Source organism: Orycteropus afer, unplaced genomic scaffold (genome assembly GCF_000298275.1).
Source record: "Orycteropus afer afer isolate SDZICR_OR568_19922 unplaced genomic scaffold, OryAfe1.0 scaffold00090, whole genome shotgun sequence".
In the NCBI taxonomy this organism is placed as follows: Eukaryota; Metazoa; Chordata; class Mammalia; order Tubulidentata; family Orycteropodidae; genus Orycteropus; species Orycteropus afer.
This window is the reverse complement of record NW_006921677.1, coordinates 4261353-4274087: the sequence shown is the minus strand read 5'-3', so window position 1 is coordinate 4274087 and position 12735 is coordinate 4261353. Positions and strand designations below refer to the sequence as shown.

The 12735-nt window shown below is 37.1% G+C and overlaps 1 protein-coding gene across 1 annotated transcript in view; it reads right to left on the bottom strand.

Annotated features, from left to right (window-relative positions):
- The window catches only part of PARD3 (par-3 family cell polarity regulator), a 1032882-nt gene that overhangs the window by 320055 nt on the left and 700092 nt on the right, over positions 1 to 12735 (bottom strand). The window contains exon 20 of the mRNA XM_007942439.2: positions 8942 to 9173. Coding sequence (XP_007940630.1) covers positions 8942 to 9173 — 232 coding nt within the window. The remainder of the gene's footprint in view (positions 1 to 8941; positions 9174 to 12735) is intronic.

Here is a 12735-nt window from a genome sequence, read left to right as displayed (position 1 = left end):
AATGAGGTAGTATTTGGAGAAGCAAGCAGAGTTACAGAAGTTTTCTCTAAGGAGGAGGAAATCAAAGCATGATTTGGTCAATGAGCACGATCCAATAGAGAGGGAATCATTAAGATGCATGAGAGAGAGCAAAGAATTGCTGGAGCGATGTCTCAGAATAGGTAAGAGAGAATCAGGATGGCACATCCATCCTTTTTTTAAAAAACAAAGGAAAGGTTAACAGAACACAAGAATATTTCATTATGATATGAAATGTAATCTGATTTTAATCTTTTGTTTCTAAGTTGGCTATTATTAAACAGAGGTTAGAAGAAAACCAAGCAACATTCAATTATTTAAGAGGTCACTTCCCCAATGAATTCTTTAAAAGACTGTTTGAAAGAATAAAACAATTATGGTTGTATAATAATTTGTGGCTTGATAAAAATACATTTAGGAGTGGCATGTACTCAATCCATTACATTTAATGTAAAAGATATGGAACCTCTAATGGTAACAAATAAAAATCTTCAGAAAGACTATTTACAATATATGTTATGGTAAATGTCATTAGCCGCACCTGTCTTCTAGTACATTTTTAAATAGTATTTGTTTACCCTGTGTGATTAGAGAGCGAATAGTCACTAGCCTTCAATTTTCACATCAATTGCAGAAAATGGTTCCATTTTCCACACAGTCTGGAATTGAAATTGACTTAGCTTCTCAGACCTGTCAGAAATTTCTTTTACGAAAAGGTTTGCTTTACAGAGACTATAAAGTAGATGTCATCCTTGACACTTGCATTCTATACTCATGCTGCGGGTCTAAGGAAGAGAAACATGAAAGAACATCAGAAAAGGTCTTAGAGGCTCAGCCGTTATGCTTTGTGCCTCCTCTGGCTTCCTTTGCAGTCAACTTCAGTGCAGTAGATGTCGGGGGTTCTCTACTTAAAACTGCTAACAAGGAAAAGAGACTATTAGAAGAATATGGTGTCAGCTACTCTAGACTTGTCTTTGCTAACAGGTGCTTATTTTCCTGCATTAAAAAATGGGAACTTCTGTTTTAGTCCAACTAAAAGCAGCATACAATGAGTCCTTTGGATTTACAAATTTGGAATTTATTCCAAGGAAACTTCCCAATATGTACACAAGACTGTCTTCTGTCCAGGTCCTCAATAAGAAAACAAAATTATACAAAATCTCTCCTTTCCAGTCCTTCTCCCCAACCCCCAATTATATAGCATTGCTTTGTATCTCATTTCCATAAACATAATTTCTACATGGCTATTTTAACTGCTTTCCCTAAATCACGAACATATTACATAGGATGCCATTTAATGTTACCAGTGGAAAAGCAGTCTCGTTAATCCATGTCAGGCCCGAATCACAAAAAAAAAAAAAAAAGCTAGTTCCTAATATTTCTGAGATGAATGAACACTTATGTTTCTGTCTCCTTCCCATATTACAAGCTTTAGAGTTTTCGTTTGTTGGGGGTGACAATAGAGACTACAAACTGCTACTAAGTCAGAATGAAATCCTTTTCATAGGCACTCAACTCAATTGCATCATACCCTTTATTAAATAGTTTTCTTTTTCATCTTCACATTTATTTTTAATTAGGATGCAATTCTAACATTCTCAGGAAATTGAACTAATTAAAGACAGTCCAGTCTTTGCCTGACATCCTGAGGGGCCGTGGATTATGTGGGGACTGAGTTAAGGCTTCTTACAAAGCAGCAGGCTTTATGTTTAAATAAGGACAATCTGAGATCGGCCTGTACTAGCATTTGGATCTGTGATTAGAACTGTTGGCCAGGCAGACTCTTTCCAGAAACATTTATTTATTTTATTTTATTTTTTAACATGTGTGCTTTTATTCCATGTGGTCGCAGGAAACCTGGGAATAATCATTTGTCAAACTATCTTCTACTGTACTTACACACTGGAAGAACTCACTGGTTCAGTCATCCCGGGACCCAGATACTTATTTTACTAATTCCCTTCCCCCATCTTTTGTCTAAACTCTAATCCATAAGGGGAATCAAAGCTAAACCTTGCCACAAAGTACACACTGGCTTCTTTGATTAGCAATCTCTGCCCCCTAACAGGTGACTAACCCAGCCCACAGCTCACCACCTCCTCACTGCCAACGCTCCACCTGCCAGTTCCTCCTTGGCCCTGTGTTGTTACATGATGAAACCAAACCGGTATTAATACTTCTCATAATCCTGAAAGCACAAATTCTCACATGCAATTGATACGTGCTGATGATTTCTGAATACGCCAGCAGCCAGGACCATGGTTCTCCACTACGAGAACAGGCTAATCAAAAATTGTAAGGTGTGGAGAGGGACACTTCCTCTGCCTTTTCAAGCAGTAATTTAAACCCCCAAGCTTAAAATTGAGATCAAAAGTTCCAAACTGATTAATAAAGAAATTACTAAACCATCGAAACTGCTGATGTCGTAAACAAAATTTGTCAACAGCCACTACGAATTCATTAAAAGTAAATTTATTGTTTGTTTAAGAAAGAAAAAGAAAAAAGAACAAAAAACTGTGCAATATGTGCTGCTCAAGACATTTTTGAATCTGGTTTGGTGCTCATCTCTTCTCGGGCTTCAGTTTGGCAAGGCTAAATGAGAAACACGGTACAGACACACAGTTAGTAAAAACAAGGAAGGAAAGCAACAGTAATTTGTGTTTGCTATTCTCTCAAAGCCTTGTCATATGCTAAGCTGTGTAATTCAAAACTACAAACATTAAGTTTTAAAATCGAATCGTGTTCATTGTGTTCGGACAACTATTATATTCTAAAAAGGAAAAGATAGCAGTATATCCGGTTTAAACCGAACAAGGTTTCAAACTAAATTATCTATTTCCTCTTGTAGAGCTGAATAAAACAATGCTGCAGGGACCCAGGTAATCATTTTAAATGTAATTGGAGGATTCGATTTTAATGGTAATATTGCAGCATTACTTTTGTTTCAGTTTTGCACAAAGATAGGCTTTTACCTATCACATAAGGACAATGGTATGGAATGAATCTGAGAACACAATAAAGTCACCAATCTAAGAATATTAACTTTTAGACTAGATATAATCCTGAAATTCAGACAATAAGTTTCAATTTGTAGGCAAAGTGATATCAAATTACACCTACTTCACTGAAAAAAGTAAGGACATAATTTTACCTATTTATTATATGAAAAAATTTTCCTAAATATAGGATTTTATTAGCTTATCGGTTATTTTAATTTGGAGATGGAAACTAAAGTGAAAACTTGTTGCCTTGTAATATTATTGCCTTCATTTAAAACAGAATGCATTTAAAACATTAAACAATAGCGTTCCCTCCTCCTAAAGGACATACTTAGCTCCGTCCTTACAACTTTGTGTGATTGTGGTTTTTATAAAAGATTGTATAATATTAAGTTTCAATAGCCAAGTGTTAGAGAATTAAACACACAAAGATTCAAATTTTCACATGCTCTCTCTCTCTCTACTGTGTTTTGAGCTTAGAATGACTACATTAACAAATCATGTTTACCTGTTGTGTAAACACACTCAAGTTCTGTAGATACCTATTTATATGCCAAATAAAGGAGGCCTGGTAGCACAGTAAGGAGCTCTGGTGGTACTGTGGTTAAAGCATTGGCCTGCTAACCAAAAAGCTGGCAGTTGGAATCCACCAGCCATCCCACAGGAGAAAAATGAGGTAGTTTGCTTCCATAAGGATTTACAGCCTTGGCAACCCTATGGGCCAGTTCTACCCTGTCCTGTAAGGTCGCTACGAGTCGAATTGACTTGATGGCAGTGAGTTTTGGTGGTGCAATGGTTAGGCGCTCAGCTGCTAACCAAAAGGTCTGAGGTTAAAATCCACCAGTGGCTCCAAGGGAGAGAGATATGGCAGCCTGTTCAGTAAAGATTAGACCCTTGGGACCCTACGGGACAGCTCTGTCATATAAAGTCACTATGAGTCACAATCAATGCAATGGCAGTGGATTTTTGTTGTTGTTTGTTTATGTGCTAAAGAAGATGTAGTATGTACAAGGAGATGTTAATACAAACATAAAACACCATCTATTTGTTATCTGATTTTTTATAGACTTAAATTTGTGATTTAAAACTTGCATTAAGGCAGCTTTTGCACTTCATGTACTCTATAACTTATAAACAGAGGAGTGACTCAGATGACTCACAACATTCTTTCTTAGAGCTGTGTATCAATAATTAAATCATTTTTGTGACTACCATTCAAGCTGTGAAATGGAAAAGCATGTCATCTGTACATGTGAATGAATAAAAAGCCCTACTCCATGTTTCAAGCTATCATTTCTTCTGGTGCAGGGTTTAAAATGTGGTCCATCTATTCAGCATTCATCAAATTTAACCCAAAGTCCCAGACAACTTATAGAGGCAGCAGTAGTAGGGGTTGGGATCGGGGGAGCCTGTTTTTGAAGGAAAACATATTACTTTCCCAAGCAGATGAAAGAGAAGAAACCCAAATGCTGCTACATTTACCTAGAAAGTTAGACCTGCAATAGTGAACATTCCTTATCCTTTTGTTTTTGTTGTCTGAACCACAAAACAGAAACAAAAACATAACATACACAAAAAACAACCTGCTTTCTTCTTCTTGTCTTTGTTGAGCAGCCATTGAACTCCCTTTACAAACTGTACCAAGGTATGTATATGCATATACATGGGTTCTGACTAAGTTACTTAAAAACAACATTGGTAATGAACTCATATCCTGTTGTTGTTGTTTTGTGCCATAGAGTCAGACCAGACTCATAGCGACCCTTCCCTGGGTTTCCGAGGCAGTATCATTACAGAAGTGCATTGCCCAACCTTCCTTCCGAGGAGTGGCTGGTGGGTTTCAACTGCCAGCCTTATGGTTAGCAGTCAAGTGCCTTAGGCACTATGCTACCAGAGCTTCTACTCATATATCCTAGTCTCCTTAAAAAAAATGAGAAAGGAAGGAATTTAAAAATCCTGTTATATTCCCCTATGTAGTTTAAATTAATAAAATAATCCATATCAGTCTTAAAAAATCAGACCCAGTAGGTATGAAAGGTAGATAAAAAATATTTTTAAAAATCTAATCATGCTTTAAGTGACTCCTCAAATACTAATGATATATAATAATGGTGTGAAGGAAGCAGTAAGAATCAACATTTGTAGAAACAAAAAGCTTTCTTTATGTTTAATAGGTTATTTTCAACTAGCAGGGTTTGGAGACCTCGATGACTTTCTAATTCCATGTGGTGGGGTTTGGTGTATGTTTAACCACCAGCTTTCCTGGGAGAACAGGCTCTGTTTTGTGGAATTCATAGCTTCCCAGGGTAAAAATTCTCCCTCCAAGGCTGATTTCAAGCTACCAGTGTGATGTCACTAAACCCAGAGTTGGGAAGAAATACTCAGCAGTATACCACTATGTAATATGTGTACCATGCAAATATAAAATGTGTAAATAACCTCAAGCAGATATAATAATTAGGAAGTTATGAGTTTTCAGCATTAGTTACCTTAGATGTTGACAGAATTTATTCAGTTTTTAATAAAGGCTGTGTTTAACCTTACCAGTTTGCAAAATTTCTAAAAATGTTAACATTTTTAGAATGTTGCATCTAGATGGCTGCTTGCAAGCTTTTAAGATCCTTGTTACTACTTACCAAAGTAAGATGTGGAACAATGTTTTATGTAGTATGGCTCCAGCAAACAACTGATAGCATATATCCAGAATCCAGAAGCCATGGCCATTTGTGATTTTTTTAAAAAAAAAAACAACAAAAATCAAAACCAAACTCACTGCCATAGAGTCGATTCTGACTCATAATGACCCCCTTTGGGTTTCTGAGGCAGTAAATCTTTACAGAAGTAGATTGCCCAGTCTCCTTCTGCTTTAATACAATAGCATTCTTTGTTTTGTTTTTATTGTGATTTGGATGAAAGTTTACAGAGCAAATTCACTTTCTATACAGCAGTTCACATACACTGTGTCTCATGACATTGACTACAATTTCCCACAATGCAACATCTCCCTCCTTCTTCCTTCCCATAGTTACCTCTTCCCAGTGTCCTTCCCTCCCATGCACTCCTGCCCCCTGAGATGTCTCCCTGGGTATACACAGCCCTTCTATTCTCCCATGACTGTTCTCTCCAAGGAGTGTATCTACCTAATGTAATTGTTCACCTCATATGCCTGTGTTTTGTTTGACTAGAAGCCAAAGGAGTGGGTTCAATTCCAGATCTGAAAGGCAGCTAGGGGCCATAGTCTCAGTGGTTCCATCAGGCTCTATTAGACCAGCAAATCTGTTCTCTCTCTCTTTTTTTCCTCCCCAAATGATTTTGAGTTTTGTTCCACACTGTTCTCCCACTCTATCCAGGATCTCCTACATAGATCCCCCTCCAAATGGTTGACAGTGGTAGCTGGGCACCGTCTAGTTTTTTTGGCCTCATAATGGTATAGGCTGAGGATCGCATGGTGTACCAATCGCTAGGACTAATTGTTTCCATGAATCTTTGGTTTTCTTCATTCTTCTTTGCTCTGGACAAGGAGAGACCCATCGTTGCATCTAGATGGCTGCTTGCAAGCTTTTAAGATCCTTGTTACTACTTACCAAAGTAAGATGTGGAACAATGTTTTATGTAGTATGTTATGCCAATTGAGCTTGATGTCCCCTGCAACTATAGTTCCAAGCCTACAGGTCCAACTACTCGCTCCCTCCTGCTAGCTGGCTGTGTTCAAAAAGTGACTACAACCTTGTCCCTTGTCAGCTCTACTATATACATGGAAATTCTTACAGAACATACTGATATACTTGTAGAAACATTGTCTGCCAACCCTATACATGGTCTTGGCATACTACCCCCTCCATAGATATTCCTAATAGTTCATCCTGTCCACCCATCTATCCACCCTTATATCCATGTTCGCCTTCACTGACAATGCAGTACTATATGTGCAAAAGGGTTCATCTTTGTACAACAGCATTTTTAAACACTGGGAGAATATTAGCCTACTTTTTAAATGGAAACTTACAACTACTACATCAGAGTATAGAAGCTGATTTTCACTAATATGCAGGCCCTTAAATAAATAAATGGGTTGACTCCTTTACCACAAGCCATAGATAAATTCTATAAATACAGATCTAGAGAAAACATCATATAGTGTTTTACAGGACTTTTGGCAAAAAGGGGGCTGTGTTGTATTGCTTTCAGGGTTGCTTTGAAAGAATATACATTTTTCCCCAAAGGCCCCAAATAGAAAACTCGACCATAAGGCATCTATTCTTTTGGAATTGCAGGTCACAAAAAGGGGAATTTGTAATTATCCTAAAATGACGGAACTTAATTTTATTATTCCATGAAAAGAATAGAGTACTGTATCTATCAGGTGAATGTTGGTTGATGAATGAAAACTTACAAACAAGCTTTTAACTTTCAATAAGACTCCAGGAGACCTACTGAAAATGAGGTTGCTAAAAGTAGGATGTGTAGGTCTCAAAGGACAATTTCCTCCCACCTCTTATTCTCTAATTTAAAAAAAGACAGTAGTACAAAATTCCGTAAATGTTAATTGATGGGCAGCAGACTTATTTCTGTGCTTTATGTAAGTGCCAGTTTATGAGCTGTCAGTTTGCATATAGAGAATGAAAAGACTCCTGGCTTACACAGAACCCGAAATAAAGTGGCAGTTAGAGCAAGTTCATCCCCAAAGTGTTCTTGGACATGGAATATAATGAAGAAAGATGATCTAACTGAAAATGCATTCAGAAGAAGCAGTATATAAACAAGACAAATGCTAATGAAAATCTATGAAAACACAAATGTTCTGAAGCATTAGAGACTGGAATCCAATCCTATTTAAAGATACTACTCCTCCTAGGCCAGGCTTTGTTATCTGCTCCTATAGTTAGCTTACTTTGTACATGCACTTCACTTATTCAGACATCTATCACACATCTGTTGTGTTATGGAGCCTGCAGGCTATGTCATGATTCTGCCACTTGCCAGACCTGACTTATCTATAATTCCCTGAGTTATGGAGGTCAACCTTATGATTATAAATCAAAATATTCTATGAAAATGAAAACTCTTGTTCCCATTTTACAACTACAAAAAAGTTAAAAGGAAGGGATTCATAATGCAGGATCACTACTTACTAAAGAGTCAAGTGGCTGTGCTGTATGTTTTCAATTTCCAACCACCATCTTGATATGTTTAGGGGTTTAATTTATGGAACAATCAAGCAAGTTTTATATTTAACATTAAATGCCCGAATATTATAAATCACCTTCTATGAACATTTATGGGAGAGTTTCAGTGCAACTTCTGAACAACTTGTCACTTTTATTGTTTAGCAATGATTTTTAAAAAATGATATGCTAAGTAATCCTAGAGTGTAATTTAGGGGCACAAAAACAACTGTCAAGAAACAGCCAGAGACTACGCTTAATGAAATCTTTACAGACTGAAGTAATAAGTATTAAATTAATCAACACAGCTTAATTGAAGCTCTATTTGTAACATATTTTTATTAGACTTGTTATTAATGAACTTTTAAATGCTACCACTAACTTAAGCTCTATGTTAGATTCAAATAATGAACCACTGTTCACACACACACAAAAAGAACAAACACTGCTTGAATAGCCCTTTGTCTCACTGGGGCTTTTACTCTCAGTCATAGCTGAGATAGACATGTCCCTCCTTCCTCTTGCCAACTTATTTACATAGTTGGCAAGATATCATCATCTTTAAGGCTGCTAAATTGATCTGAAATAACTAAGGTGTAATCCTTAAGATGTAAAAATACAGTAGGTAAAACTGGAAAAGATACAAGAATTTTGGTTGATCTCAAACATGTTGTCTTCAAATCTATGCTTTTAGAATCTTTTAGGAACTTGACACTCATGTGTTCAGGTGGTTCTAGCTGGGTTTGATAAAGCACTTACCTGAACATGTCTCCCAAGCCCTTCAGCATTCCCTTCTTGGCTTTAATTTTATCCTTTTCTTTGTCTCTGTCTTTCTTCTTCTCTTTTGCAGTTTTATCCTTTCTTCTGTCAGTCTTATCACCTTTCTCTTGGTTTCCATTCAGTTGTCTCTCCAAAGAGTGGGAAGGCTGGTCACTGGCTGTGGATACAGACTCTCTCCCAGATCTTGAACTCTCTTCTGTGTCTTCTTCCACTTGGAAAGTTAAAAAAATAAATAAAAGAAGGAAAGAAAAAAAAAAATATATATATATATATATATATGGTGAACTACATCATCAAAAATAGAAAGCTAAAATATATGTATGGATTTTGCTTTCCCATATTTCCCTAATCAAACTCTCTACTGCAGTTTGGACTTCCACTAACACAGATTACACTACTGTTGTTTTTTTTAGTAGAATTAAAACTGAAGATGTGATGGCAGGACTACCATTCACAGACATATTCATATTTGAAGATGATATGTCAATACTGAGAAAGCAGCAGCTCCCTGGGTGGATATAGATGTACTCAACATTGTACCTGCTCCACTACAAAGGGTTGGTGTTGGGAGGACTAGTAGGACCTTATTACACAGAGCAGACCTTTAAGGCACTGTCTACTATGTTCCAAAATAAGAAGAAAGAAAACAAGCATCCACTGGGTAAAAGAGAAAATGGATGTGCTCTGATCTCTATTTTGCTAACCACCCCATTTGCTAGTAACTATGCCAATGTCTCTATAAGGATATCTTACCTTGGACTCTCAAATATGTTAATTAGTGCTTTCTGCACACCAAAGACTGTTTATTTTGGTTGTGGTTTACAGCTACAACACACCTTCACAGTCTTTGTATCTTCTTTATATTATCATTACATAATTCTAAAATCAAATGTAAATGCTATTACATACCCTCATCCTAAATATTTGTACAAAGTCTTTCCAAACAATGGCAGCTAAACAGAGGTTAACAGAGTTGTGGAAATGAGCAAATTAATAACCTCACTTCTCTGAGCTTTGCAGATAACAATGTTTCATCATTTGAACTAGAAGTTAATATATGGTCAAGGGCTCTTCAATACTGCAAACTTTTGGCAGTCGAAAGAATAAAGTAGGCTACCATCTACCAAAGGAACTTGCAGAATTTCTCTATTAAATAAGAAGCATAAATGCACATAACAACAGCCATTCTCAGAAATCATTTTTTAAATTGGTTAGCTAAAGGTCTCTTCCAAATACATTAGGAAATATCAGGGCTTCAGGTTGTGAGGTCCCTTTTTTCTCAGCATCAATTAATAAAGTATCAGTCATTGTTACTGAGCTTCTAACATAGCTAGGCCTCTTCTCAGTCTTTCACAAGAACCAAACTTCATATCAAGATAATAGACCTTCAGGAGAAATTCTGCCTTATTCTGCCTAATTCTGCTACCAGAAAGGAGCCACTCATATTAGCAATACACAATATGAAAGCTTTATAATAAGGCTAATGAAAACAATTATTTTACTTCTCTGTTATGAGAAGAGACTATCAAATAGTGGTATGGCAGTAGTCAAGTAATACCATTTTTTAAATTGCCAGTTATTTAGCACAATACATACATATACACACACACACACACACATACACATTTGGTTAAAAACAAGAGACAACACATTTCACATCTCAGTATGTTGTGTCCTAGGAATAGCCAAAGAGTATAAACATCACAGCATCTAAATCTGGAAGGTCCACTGGAAATGATTTATTCCAACTTCTTCCATTTACTGTTGACACAGAAGCTCAGAAAAGTTTTGGAACCAGCACACTCCAGTCTGGTGCTCATTTTACTATTATATTATTGTACAGTTGAACTTCAGCACCTCTTGGATCAATTCTGTGACTGCTCAATTGCATCTTTCATGCAGCATGTATTTGGGTATTCTATCATTAGGAGCTCTGGTAGCATAGTGGCTAAAGCACTTGACTGCTAACCAGAAGGCTGGCGGTTCAAACCCACCAGCCACTCCTCGGAAGGAAGGCTGGGCAATCCTACTTCCGTAGTGATACTGCCTCGGAAACCCAAGGAGGGGTCGCTATGAGTCGGGGCCGACTCGACGGCAAACAACAACAACAACAACAACATCATCCAGTCAGTACACAATCTGTCCAGAAGATAATTCCAGTAGTCAGCAGGTTGTTCTTGTTGTTGTCAGGTGCCACTGAGTCAGCTCCAACTCACATCGACTTTATGTACAAAAGAAGGAAACAATGCCAGGTTCTGCACCATCCTCACAATATCTGCTGTGCTTGAGCCCAATGTCACAGCCACTATGTCAATCTGCCTCATTGAGGGTCTTTGCCTTTTACACTGACCCTCTACTAAGCATACCAGGGATGAGTACCTTCTGACAATATGACCAAAGTAAGTGAGATGAAGTCCAGCCAATTCTTGCTTCTAAGGAACATTCTGGTTGTACTTCTCCCAAGATTTGTTTATTCTTCTGGCATTGCACAGTATTTTCAGTATTCTTCATCATGACCACAATTCAAATGTATTAATTCTTGGGTCTTCTTTATTCACTATCCAGCTTTCATCTGCTTATGATGCTACTGAAAATACTATGGCTTGGATCAGTCTTCAAAGAAATATCTATACTTTTTAACACTTTAAAGAGGTGTTTTCTTTTTTTCTTTTCCGCACAGATTTGCCCAGGGCAATACATCATCTGATTTCTTGACTGCAGCTTCCATGGGCATTAACTGGGGACCCAAGTAAAATTAAATCCCAGAGAACTTCAATCTTTTCTCCATTTATCTTGGTGTTGCTTATTGGATGGTAGTAAGGATTTTTTGTTTTCTTTATGTTATGGTGTAATCCATACTGAGGGTTGCATACACTTCAACTCAACTCCCCTTTCAGCAAGCAAGCTTGTGTCATTTGCATATCACAGGTTGTTAATGACTCTTCCTCCAATCCTGATGCCAGGTTCTTTTTTACTTTCTAGGATTATTTGCTCAGCCTACAGACTGAATAAATATGGTGAAAAGATATAACCCTGGCATACAACCATTTTAAACCATTCATTATTCCTGTGTTCTGTTCGAACAACTGTGTTTTGGTCTATGTACAGGTTCCTCATGAGCACAATTAAATGTTCTGGAATTCCCACTGTCAGCAACGTTACCCATAATTTCTTATGATCCACTCAGTCAAATGCTTTTGCATAGTGAATAAAACACAGGTTAATATCTTTCTGGTATTCTTTCCTTTCAGCCAAGAGCCATCTGACATCAGCAAGATATCTCTCATTCCATCCACTCTTCTGAATCTGGCTTGAAATTCAAGAAGTTCCTTATCAGTATACTGCTGCAACCATTTTTGAATTATCTTCAGCAAAATTTTACTTGCATGTGATATTAATGATATTTTTCAATAATGCCCACATTCTGTAGAATCACCTTTCTTTGGAATGGGCATTAGTATGGGTCTTTTCCAGTTGGTTGGCTACGTTGCTCTCTTCCAAATTTCTTGGCATAAATGAGTGAATGCCTCCAGCACTGCATCTGTTTGATGAAACATCTCAATAGGTATTCCATCAATTCCTAGAGCCCAGCTTTTTGACAATTGCTTTAATGAGTCTTGGTCTTCTTCCTTCAATATCATTGGTTCTTGGTCACATACTGCCTCCTGAATGGTTGAACACTGACCAATTCTTTTTGGTACAGAGACTTGTGTATTCTTCCATCTACTTTTGATGCTTCCTGCATTGTTCAATATTTTGCTCACTGAAACCTT